Source organism: Hevea brasiliensis, chromosome 10 (genome assembly GCF_030052815.1).
Source record: "Hevea brasiliensis isolate MT/VB/25A 57/8 chromosome 10, ASM3005281v1, whole genome shotgun sequence".
NCBI lineage: Eukaryota > Viridiplantae > Streptophyta > Magnoliopsida > Malpighiales > Euphorbiaceae > Hevea > Hevea brasiliensis.
The window spans coordinates 1,948,009-1,960,692 of NC_079502.1; the positions used below are offsets into that span (position 1 = coordinate 1,948,009).

General features: G+C 26.5%; 3 protein-coding genes across 4 annotated transcripts; 1 reads left to right on the plus strand and 2 right to left on the minus strand.

Moving 5' to 3' along the window:
• Positions 1 to 599: 599 nt before the first annotated feature.
• On the plus strand, positions 600 to 3,368 carry LOC110635385 (uncharacterized). Of its 2 annotated transcripts, none has more exons than XR_009140542.1 (2): positions 600 to 2,250; positions 3,091 to 3,368. XR_009140542.1 is itself a non-coding variant. In XM_021784693.2 (2 exons), the coding sequence occupies exons 1-2, from the start codon at positions 1,074 to 1,076 to the stop codon at positions 3,105 to 3,107; spliced, it is 414 nt and encodes a 137-aa protein (XP_021640385.2). In that variant the 5' UTR covers positions 601 to 1,073; the 3' UTR covers positions 3,108 to 3,368. The 2 variants fall into 2 exon arrangements, 1 of the variants encoding a protein (XP_021640385.2); XM_021784693.2 differs by having other exon boundaries at positions 601 to 1,470.
• Positions 3,369 to 4,590: 1,222 nt separating this feature from the next.
• Positions 4,591 to 5,204, minus strand: LOC110635390 (uncharacterized). The gene has a single exon (XM_021784698.2). It carries the CDS (start codon positions 4,966 to 4,968, stop codon positions 4,759 to 4,761), a length of 210 nt encoding a protein of 69 aa, XP_021640390.1. The 5' UTR covers positions 4,969 to 5,204; the 3' UTR covers positions 4,591 to 4,758.
• Positions 5,205 to 7,886: 2,682 nt separating this feature from the next.
• On the minus strand, positions 7,887 to 8,457 carry LOC110635391 (uncharacterized). Its single transcript, XM_021784699.2, has one exon. It carries the CDS (start codon positions 8,215 to 8,217, stop codon positions 8,008 to 8,010), a length of 210 nt encoding a protein of 69 aa, XP_021640391.2. The 5' UTR covers positions 8,218 to 8,457; the 3' UTR covers positions 7,887 to 8,007.
• Between the last annotated feature and the right edge of the window lie 4,227 nt (positions 8,458 to 12,684).

Here is a 12,684-nt window from a genome sequence, read left to right on the forward strand (position 1 = left end):
TCACATCTTCGCCACGCGCTTTATCCGATTCACTATTATAACGCCAGGCAATTACCATGTAGGCTGTGTAATTTTTGGTATAAATTAAAAAATTGTATTGAATTAAGTTGAATTGATTTAATTTTTTTATTTTTATTAATTTAATTTGATTTAAAAATTTAAATATATTCTATTTTTAGTTTAATTTGACTTTTTATCAGTTAAAATCGATAAAATTAATTAAACTGAATAGTAAAATGATTTAAATAATTTTTTAATTTAAGATGTATAAGTCTTAAAATTTAAGATACATAATTCAATCTAAAAAAAATAAAAATTTTAATATTTTTTATTTAATACAATAAAATAAAATTAAATTAATATTTTTCGATTTGATTTTTTTTAGGTGATCGATTTAATTTGATTTATATTTTTAAGTGATTTAATTTTTTAATTTTTAATATTCAATTCGAAATCGATCAATTGAATACTCTATACCCTAAAGATAAGCTCCACGTCACCTTACCCCATGGTCCACGTCACGCCAAATCCAAAGAGCGTTCTTCACACTCTCTCCACCGACGCATGGGCCTGCCCATAAAAAAAAAAAGGAATTCTTAAAAAAAAAAAATGGAATTAGTGAGTGGTGAAGCAATGTTCCTTATGGATAAAACTATACTATATATTTGCGTGGATAAACTTCCTACATTCTGCATTTTCTCTCGATCCAAACGCTATCGAGAAAATTTGCCAGAAAAATTTAGTATACTTTTAAATACGATAGATACAAACGTCGCGTCACCTTCTCTCTCTATTGTTGTCAAAGAATTACCGGAGAAACAAACAAAATTTCGCTTGTCAGAAACTCTTTGCAAGTGCAGAAGGTTAAATTGATAAGTTCTTCTCCAGTCAACCGGCGTTGTAGATAGAAGTTTGTGTGTTTATCCACTTACCTCGTTTTTAGCAATATGAATTTGAAAATTTTCTTAGCGGATTAGGCTAAAAAGATTTTTAAAAAAGTTTTATTTGGTTATATTGGGGTTGTTTTTTTTCTCCCTTTTTTTTTTTTTTGGTTTTCGAGAAAGGAAATTAGAATGATGAGAAGTCAGCAGCAAGATCAGCAACAAGATCAGCAATCAAGAATTTTCTACGAGCTGTCCGCTCTGGTTCTCAATCTGCTTCGTTCACCTCCTTCGCCGATCCCGTTCTCTGACCAATCCTCGGCGATTCCATCTGATTCTTCGAGGAGGAGGTCATCGGCGCCGCCCCAGATCTCGCCGGCGGGCTTCGCATCGTTGATGCTGGGGATTTCGATGGCTTTGATGCTGTGTGGTTCGGTCACGTTCTTTATTGGGTTCATGTTGATGCCTTGGGTTCTTGGATTGGTTATGGTTTTTTATGTGGCTGGGATTGTTTCTACCATCTCCATGTTGGGCCGTTCCCTTTTTTGCTACGCCTTGGCCCCCTCGTCTTCGAGAAAGGAGATTCCTGGTAAGTAACTTAACGGTTTATTTTCAATTACGTCTTTTTTGTCGGTTCTAGATTTCATTACTGACTTGTTGGGGAAATATCTGTTGCAATTGCCTCTCCTTTTTGTTTAAAGGTTTTGGCTTTTCCTTCTCAAATTTGTCTGGATGTTGTTCTATTCCCCTCCTTCTTTTCTGTTTTTTCCTTTAGCTTTCGAGTGTCAAATTTCACATATTTCGTCTCATCTGTTCTCTTATCTTTTTGTAAATAAAATTGTGGTGTTCTGAATCTATTACGACGGTGAAAATTGGGAACTCTCTGCAATTTTGTGCAGAGTATTATTATTATTATTATTATTATTCAGATTTCTTACCGTTTTTCCACGTTATTTTAGCTCAGTTAAGAATGAAAATAGAAAATCAGCGTCGAGTTTATTAGAGGATGCTAACAGAATTTCTCCAGCCACAATCTGCTAGTTCTTAATTCATGGGTCTTGGGTTCTCTTTTTAGACTCAGCAATCCTATGATTAATAAGCCTGCGAGATAGTCCCCAATCTTTGTCTTCTGTCAGATGTGTTTTCATGTGCCATAAGATTGGAGCTTCTGGGCATTCATGGTTAGATTAGCTAGATTGGCAGGATCGCTGAACCAAACCTGTAAACCAGGTTTTCCACTCGAGTGGGATGCCTTTTATTGATCTTGCCCACCGTCCTTCATTTATGGGAAAACTGCATTTACTCACCTTTCAACATCCCTTGTCCTGCTGTAGATGCCATCAATCATAGTGTGTTTATGCTACTCAAGGTAATGCTAATTTGACAGCTATACAAACTATTTGTTTCGGTGGGATGTTGTTTTCTTTAGTTACGTTTATATTTTGTCTGTTTTATTGGCTTATTCCACAATCTATTTTTGGTCAATACATATTTGCTTTCTTAATTGGTTGGTTTCGTAATATTTTGGAAATATAATTTTTCTCTACACGTAATCTTTGGCTTACATTGCTGCAACAGCTGCTCTTGTATCGCATGATGAATGATTAATCTGAAAATGTTTTTTACTGTTCTTATGAGTTCATTTTTTTTTTTAAAAGTCACTTCAATGTGGTTCATAAATTATTTGTCTAATGCCACAACTTTCTATATTTGACGTTTTTAAGATGTTCTGAAGTCCTCGGTTGGTGGGCTCTTCATTAGTTGTAACATTTTCTTTATGAAGAACATCCTGGATAAAGTACTTTGGGCGTTGAATCTTATAATTTTAATGTCAAAACCTTCAAATGGAAGAGATTTGAGAAGAGCTTGTATAGTGTTACACTTGTATTTCTGCACCTTTCTATTGGATCTGAGTTGCTTCAGCATATATTGGTGCTTTATATTCAGATAAAGTAAGGCAAATATAGGATTATCTGAATCATTTTGGAAATATTTTAGGTGCATCAGTCACTCTCTGCTATTCATGCTGTGAAATAGGGAGCTTCAGGAAAGGGTGCTATTTTAAAAGGGAGATATAGCGGGATTCTTATTGAAAAGTTTATGAAGTGTACTTGCAATTACTTATGTTTGCAGTGCCTGTGTATTAATATAATCAAGCGTGCACTACTTGCGAAAAATTATACTAATTTTCCCCCCCTTTCTGTTGCAGCATGGAAACTTTTGTGAAGATGAGGGGGTTGTTCAAAGAGTTTCAGGAAGGATTATGCAGCAGTCATATTCTAGTGAGTGGTGCTGCTGCTAGAGACGTACAGGGAATGTGAGAAAGTACCCAGCTTTTTCAAGTATTGAAGCAGGAATTATGGATAAACAGTTTTTCCTGATGACTGAAAATTTGTGGATATGGCTTCTTTATTAAGTAAAAAAATAGTGAATCGTTGAAGGTTTTAAGAACTAATATTTTAATGAATTCCTACTTGTTAGAAGAAATGGGAGGATTATCCCCAGTTTTTCTCTCTATTTGATAAGCACTATATCTGTATGTGATCAAGCATCAGGAATCAGGTATTATGTGTTGCTTTTTTTTGGTGGCAGTAATTGAATTTTACTAGGAACAAGATGATTGCAAAATCTGAAAAAGGCATTAGCTATCAAAATGTGTGTTGAATAATTGAATCCAGAAAGGACAAAAATTCAAAAGAAGAATAGAATTAGCTAATCAATACTAAAATCATCTTACAGAGTTTGAGGTTTTAGTTGAAGTTAAATGATATATGGATGAGATTTGACCTTGTTGCCAATGGAAGTGTCATTCATTTGATAAGCTTGTTCCTATTTTGGCTTAATCATGATCTAATAATATTTTAAATTTAATAGACTTCACATGTGGTTGATTCTATAAATTTAATCATGGATTTTGGTTTTTTCTAGTTCTAAATTATTAGATTCTGTAATAATTTTAAAACTCGGTTTACTCAAACTTTTGGACATAGTGAGTCCCGTCCTCGTTTTCCAGCCGTGTACTCTATTAATGCCAATGAAGATAAGCTTCTTCTTGGTTGTTTTTGATATATCTATACAATGAAACACACTTATGTCGTTTATATTTTTGTCTTAGTTTATAAAAAAATAAATAAATTTAAATATGTATTTATATTTTATTATATCCACGTGGCATGAATGTGGACTTCCCATCCTTAGATGATGCATCTCTGATGCCTTTACTTCACTCTCTTCCACCTCAGCCGGGACAGGGAGGAAATTATACTTATCACGGATTTATTTAATTAATAAAATAAATGTAATTACTAAATTTAATTAAAATCAAATAATGATTACTTTTTAAAAAAATATGATTAATCAATTTTAATTAAAATCAAATTTATTAATTTTAATTTTAATTAACATAATTTTGATTAATTTTAAATATGAAGAGTGTGTGAAATTTCGATAATCACAGACTTTCAACTCATAAATTAGCATTTGAGAGGGTAGAAAGCATATGAAACATTATTTAAATATTTAATGTCCATTAAATTTATATAACTTTCAATTCAGAAGTTAACTTTCTCTTAGGTATATTAAAAAAAAAAAAAACTAGCCAATTTAGATTAAAGAGTAAAATAACAACATTATTGCCAACAAAACATAAAGTAATAATTAATAAATTATCATCCATACAGAGATATCTATATAAGTTTCTGAAAGATGATTAATCCAATTCAGAATTTTGAACCTCTTATTAATTAGAAAACGAGTATTTAACAACACATGAAAGTACACTAAAATTAAGAAAAATTAAAGCCCATAGTAACAAAACACAAGAGAATCAGACAGTACAAGTGAACAAAACAAAACAAGCTTTGAAAAGGGTGATGAACTATCCTGTGTAAATATGAACACCAATAGCTATAAGGAAGATGGTGATAAGAGCAAAGAAGATGATTGTATGAACTAGTATAGATATCCCACTTGTCTGCATATTCCCAAACTCCACAATTCTGCCTTTTCCAGGCAACTGGATTAGCAATCCAGGACTTAACAGCACAAACAGCACCACTGCTATTACCACAGGCCCCCAATCTGCCATTTTTTTCTGTCTGTTCTTGTAAGTATATAGCTACCTCTCTCTCTCTCTCTGTCTCTTTTAATATAGGAAAAGGAAGGAAGAGCTGAGTGATTCTGATCTGGTTTTGCTTAACAAGCTAGCAAGGAATATATGAAAAGAAGGGGATTTAGTTCTGGCAAGAATTATATACCCTGATGTCACATTCGGTGTGCTCTGGATACCTGCAGTAACAGTACAGTGACACGTGCCAGCTTTACTCGCTTGCTTCCTAGTTAGGACCTGGACATTAATATTTTTTTTTTGGAATATGGTTTTAATAATTACTCTTATTATGCATATTTTAACTAATTTTATATAAATTTCGATAAGAGTTTATATTAATATATACTTTCCCTAGTTAAAATTCATTGAAAAACTTGCAGGAAAAGTGACTTCTGAGTTGGGTTTACATTAAATTCAGGGAAGCCTACGTCCAGAAATAATATTAATAGCACCTACCAAAATTTTCAAGGTCTATTAATGTAATTTCTATTGTGGCAGATTAATTCGGCCTTCAAATATCTTCAAGGAAATCGATTTTTGACCTTTATTAGGATTCAAAATCATCACCATCATGGGTGGGGGCACTTGATGCTGCTCGGCGAACCCAAAAATTAATGGGGATGTAATGTATGAACAATTGTCTCCTAACAGCACAACCACCTTCCGATATTTATAGAGACGTGGTGCCAAGCTAAAATTTATTGCTGTGTAAAATTTTCAAGGCTCAGTTTGTTTCACTGCATTTTCTAGCATTTGAGGTGTTGAGATAATTGTTAATGAAAAATATTTTTTTATTAAATAAGGAAATTAAGTTATTTTTATAAAAATTAATTAAAAAATATTATTTTTTATTTTTAAGTTTGATAATCTTATATTAAAATATGAAAATACTTATTCATACATAATATAAATATATATTATTAATTTAGTATCGCAATCAAATAATGAAAAAATATTTTTATAAAATTTAAAAAATATTTTTGTTATTTTTTATTAAACAAATAAAGTCTAAATGTAAAAAATTAAAATAAAATTTTTTTATTAAGTTGAAATAAAGTTTCAATTTAAATATTTATAACTTAAAACACAATTTAAATATTATATAAATAATTTCATTCATTATAAATAAGATTAACATTATAAATTATACAAAATTTTCAACCATTTCATGTTATTATAATTTAATTGAATTTTATCATTGTAAATGTGTTCATTCTTAAAAATGTGAATTTCACAAATAATTAAAATGAACTAATTAATAAAACACAATTAAATTTTTTTAAGCAAGAAAAATCTTAGAATCCTATGGCTTAGACGTGTCTATTGTGAGGAAAGTAATATCCTGCGTAATCTTGTGCTGTAAAGCTTTGAGAGCAATGCTTGCTGGCTAGCTAAATGCTTCTTCCTGCTAGCATTTTTGGTTGCCAATTAAAAGAAGCTACTTAATTGAATCGGATTCCATTGCCCCCTCAGGCCTTTAAAAAACAACATCTAGCACAGATTTATAAGATAGCAACAGATATGATACCCGTAAAATCACTTTATTCAAACCTGAATTCGATTAATATTATTAAAGATATCCGTAAAATCACTTTATTCAAACATGAATTCGATTAATATTATCAAAATTCGAATCTGTCTTAAACTCAATTAAAATTTATTCTGAACCACTCAAACCATTTCTAAACTCGATTATTATTATCCGAAAAAAACTCGAACCCGTTTAATTTTATATATTTTAATTAACATTTTGCATAAAAAATTATTTTAATTAATGATTTATATTTTAAAAATTTAATAATTTTATAAAATATTTAAATCTCGTTTTATATAAAATAAAATATATAAAAAATTATAAATATTATAATAAAAAAAATATATTTTATATTTAATTAAGTATTTATATAAAAACGTTCGGGTAACGGATACCCAACATGTAAAACTTGAACTCGACCTGAACCCATCACGAGTATTATTTTTCAAATTCAAACTCATCCTAAATTCAATTATATAATGTCTAAAAATATTCTATTAAAATTCGATCTAGTCGAATATCCATAAAAACCCGACCCATTGTCATCCCTAAATTTGTTCCAAACACATTTTTTAATGGCTTACATTTTTTAAATTTATGCTCATAAAAGTTTAAATTTTTAGTGCGCTTACATTAAAGATGGTAAAAAATTTAGTTTTTTTTAAGTATTGAATTTTAATAAAATGAATTCGAATAATATATATTATAATAGTATTTAAAATTTTTTTATTTTATCAGTTTATTGATTTTAAAATATAAATAATTAATAAATTTTATTTTTATGTAAATTATTAATTAAAATAAATAAAATTAAACAATTTTAAATAATATTCAAATAATAATAATAATCAAGATTAAAGTAAATATGAATAATTTAAAATAAATTTTAATTAAATTCAGGTGTTAAAATTACACATTCTATATTCATTGCCATATCTCTCGTCTATATTATTAGTAATTTAATATTAATAAAAAGACTTAAAAATTGCGTTTATTTATATATTAACTCATTCAAAATTATGATTTTTTTAAGAGAATGAGATTTCAACCTTCATATATATATTTTTCATCATGAGAAACTTTTACCTATACTTAATGTGTATGAACTCAATATATAAATATATAAAATTAATATATTTAACAGATAAATCTCATTATAAATAAATCTTAAATGCATAATAATAAATTGATAAATTTAAATAAAAAAAATTCCTTCTAAAACCAAAATGGTTCACAACAATTTTTTTTTTTTTTGGCAATAAATGCATTACAAGGCTAATTATTGCATACTTCCAATCCACATTACATTCACCATGCTTTTCTCTTTCCCAATTGCAAACCCATTTCACTAATAATTCAATAATCTCTAATAATTCAATAATCTCAAAGAATTACAAATACTTGCATTGATGCATTAGTAGATAGCTTATGTATAGGATACAACTTAAACAAAGCAAGATACCATGATCACTAGTACTTACTAATTAATCAAGGTACAAGTGAACCTTAACAGCTAGCAAGAAGACGCAAACAAGAGCGAAATAAAGCAGAGAATGGACCATAATAGAAGCACCACTGGTCTGAAAATTCCCAAACTCCACGCACCTGTGGTGCCCTGGAACCTGAAACAGCAGCCCAGGACTTAAGAGCACAAATAGCACCACTGCTATGAATACTGGACCCCAATCCGACATTTTCCTCCAACTGGGTGTTTGTCTTTTCTTTGTTTTTTATTTAAAGAAGCGAGAAGATGATAGGGACGAAGAGGAGTGGAGATGGGTTTTTATAGAGAGGGTGGTAGTGGTGGCGTGGGGCGGAGGTTGGAAGATGAAGTCACTGGGGATTCTGTCCCCGCCGTCCTTCATTTGTGATTCTCATTTCTTAGTGGCTTTGTGTTCACGTGACACAGCAAGGGAGTATAGCTGTAGTTGATGAGTTGGGCTTGGAATGAACCTTTTAAAGCCTCATTGGCGACTGCTGTTCATTGGGTTAAAAGCAATTGGGTTTTGTGAAGGGATGGTACGTGAATTAATTGTTCCATTTTTTAATTGAAATTAAGTAAAAAAAAATATGTGATGATATATATTTATTTTTTGTGATCTCAATAATTTTTAATTGTAAAGAGTTTGATCACATATTTAAGACTGATCCAAGTTAGTTTTTGATCAAAATTTATTATTTCAGCTTAAGATTTAAGGGGGATTGGAATTTAATAGTAGGATTTTATTGGTCTAACTTTGATTTAGTTTTAAATTTTATTTTAATTTGATTTAATTTAATTTTTAATATAATTTAATTAAATTTAATAATTAAAATTTTTTTAAAATGACTTTAATTCAAAATTACATCAATTAATTTCAATATAATTTAATATCGATATAAAAAAAGAAAATAAATATATACATATAGTAAAAAAGTATTTTTAATAATTCAATAAATAACTAATATGTAATATTCTCTTTCATAATCTCTCTTTCATAATATTATCACGTATAATTTTTTATTATATATAAATTATAATTTATTTAATAATTACTTTATTAATATTACAATGAGTAGCGATTATTATAAAATAACTTACGATACATTAAGATATATTAATTTTATATATTTATATCTATATTATATAGACAGAGGTTTTAATTATTTTTATTATAAAATATCTATTAAAAAGTTTTAAAAATAAAAATTAAAATAATTAATAAATTTTTTTTAAAATGTTATATTATTTTTATATATTAAAATTAAAAAAAATAAAATTATTAATAATTAATTGCATTAACATGGGCAGTTGATATATAAAGACAACAAAAGTTACTTTTTTTTCTTTCATTTCCTTTTTTTGAAAAAAAAAAAAGTATATTGGTATATATGTAATTTCAGCAAGTTTACATTAGTCCATGTGTGGGGTCAAATTATTGCAATCACTTAGTTGCCCACGTGAACTTCATTGCATATTTTACAGCTGTTCAATATAATTATTATGTGTATAATAAATATGAATAATATTTAATTCCAGCTACTCACAAATTTAATTTAGTTTATTTAAATTTATATTTTTTTATCTCTATAAATTAATATATAATTTAAAATTGTTTTTTAATTTGAAGTCAATCAAATTTATTTGAGTTTATAATTGACAATTGTAAATTCTCTTAATTATTAAGTGGAACTCAAGTATTTTAAGTATTTTTTCTAAGTTTAATCTTTTTTTTTTTTGAGTTGGACTAGATAATATAGTAATTTAGGATTAAAAAAATAATATAAAAAATTAGAAATTAATAAAATAATTAAAAAAAAACTTGATGGCACTATAAAATAAAGATAAATGAATATTTAAATTAATCTATTCAAACTTTATATGAAAAATTAAAACCATTAATTTTGAATATTTATAAATATAAAATAATTTAATTATTTAAATTGAATATCATGAATAAGAAAAGAGTTAATAATGAGAGAAAAGATAAAATAGAAAATTCATATTAAATGAGAGAAAAGATAAAAAGAAAATTTTTATTGTCCCATAGGATAAGAAATAGAACAAAAATCTAAATTAAGAAATCCCATTTGACTTTAAATGATGTAACCAGAAATTATTAGATTGATTTATATTTAATTTTTCAAAATTATTACTAATCAAATTTTAATTTATAAATATAAATTTTAAATAATTAATTTAAACTGAACTTACTATTTATTTAATGATAATTAAGTAATTTTAACCCTTCAATTAAAACATAATATTTCAACAAATAAAAAAATTTTAAAAATAATAAATTAATTAATTATAAACATTAAAAAGTGAATAGAAAATTTGAGAAAATTAATTAATAAAAAAATAAAAATGACTTTGTTTGGTGTCCAAAATCTTTTTTTTTTATATAAAAACTTAAATTTATTAATGATATATCAAAATTTTAAATATTACTAATAATTATAAGAGGAGTAATACTCCACTTCCGTAGATCAGGTATAAAATTTGCTATCGCAAATAATAAAATTCGCTGATTTTTTAATATAATAATATTAAATCTTTCTACTTGAAGAATACCTTAGACAAAAAATATAAATTTTCTAAATAGTGATTATTTTTTTTTTATTTGGATGACAAATAACTTCTCTGAATTTTTTATATCTATATTATTTTTTTGGAATGAGTTTCAACCATTATGTGTCAGTGTCAATGGAAGAATAGGCCATACTACTAGGCTCTATTGGTATAATTCATATATGCAAATGAAGATTTAAGATCTCTAATCAAATAAAATTAGTAATTATAATTTTATTTATAATGACTAAAAACTAAATACTCACAGATAATCATAAAATTAGAGAGAAATAAATTGAAGATATTTTAAAAATAGACATGAGAATAAATCCCTAATATCCATTCTAAAAGGTCCAACCTCTGATAACCCTTAATAGAGGGATGACAAGTGAATTGAAAGTTCTCTATAGTTTTTATTTTATTTTTGATTTGGTTTGATTTTAATAAATTAAAAGTTAAAATTCTTATTTTTATAAGGAAAAAAATTTTCATTTTAGTGCAAAATTGAACCAAATCATACTAGCCTATTTAAATTAAATTCAAATAAAATTTTATTTAATCAAATAATAATTTTGATAAGAATCAATCCCATTTCAAACAGGAGCGTGGGCCTATAGTTGAAGTCATTGTTGTAAGACTATGAAATCATTGTAATAATACCCTCAAAGAAATTCTGGTTGCTGAAACGTGAGAAACTGGAAAAATAATCTCAACCCAGTCTTCCTATTCACATTGGTAGGTTGCTACTTACATTAGCCGTTGGATGATTCAGGACTCAATCCAACGGTACACACTTCGAAGTCAAGAGAACAAAAATTGTTAATCCACGAGTCGACTCGATAACCAAATACAGCCAAACTTTTTGACCCGTGGCACCAAAGTCTACGTACACAGGGCTTTGCAACTTAACTCAAGGGCTACCGCGGGCCTACCGTTGGCCAGTAGCAGCTCTTTGCTCTTCCATTTTCCTTTGATTTTCAGTTATAATTTTTTTAGTCAAGAAAGATAATTTCTTTCAAATCGATGAATTTTTCACGAGTTTTATTAGGGTTTCTCCATTTGAAAGAAGAGTTATATATATATATATATATATATATATATATATATATATATATATATATATATATTCCAGATCTTTGCAAGTGATATCTTTTTTTCCTTTTGAAGTTTTTTTTTTTAAATTAGTATAGATTAATAAGCAGTTTAATGTTCTTTATTTTATGAATTTTGTTTGGAAAAAATATTAAATAAATTCTTATATTTTTAGTTATGGGTTAAATAAATTTAAAATTAAGTTTTGAGCTAAATAAGTTTTATATTTTTTAATTAAGACTAAATAAATTTATATTTAATAAAATATTATTTTTAATAACAAAATATTAATTTTTTAGTTTTAAATAAAAAAATTTATTAACTATGGTTTTTAATTTCTTTTTTATTAATTTTATTTTAATTAAAAGTAGTAAATAATTTTTAATATGTAAAATTAGGGAAAATAATCTCTTAGATTAAAAAATGATATTTTAATCTAAAATTTAATTTTAAATTTATTTTATCATTTATCGAAAGTTCAAATCTTGTTTAGTATTTTTTTTTTTAATTTCATTAGGTAAAATCTAAGTATTTTATAGAGAAAATCTTTTTTTTTTTAACTGACACAGGACTACTTTAGTAATTTAAAGAGTACGGTTAAGGAAATAAAGTTTATTTTACTCATTAAATTTAATTAGATAATTACATTAAATATTATAAAATTAAATAAAACTATTATTAATACTAAATTGCTTTATTACTTTTAAATAATTTATTATTAAATTTTTAAAATTTTAAATGAGTAATAAGTAAATTTTATTTTTTATAATAATTTTATATAAAATGATTTTAATTTTTTAAAAAATGTTTTTATAAAATGATAATTTTTCTTAATTAATTTGGGATGCATATTTTATAGAGAGTTAAATTAAAATAATTTATTTTATTAAAATTATTTAGTTTATTAAAATTTGAATATAATTGACACAATTTTATCATTTTAAAATTAATTATTTCCTATCTCTAAATTTAGAGGGTAAATTGATCTTCGATCAGAATATTAAATTATCTTATCCAC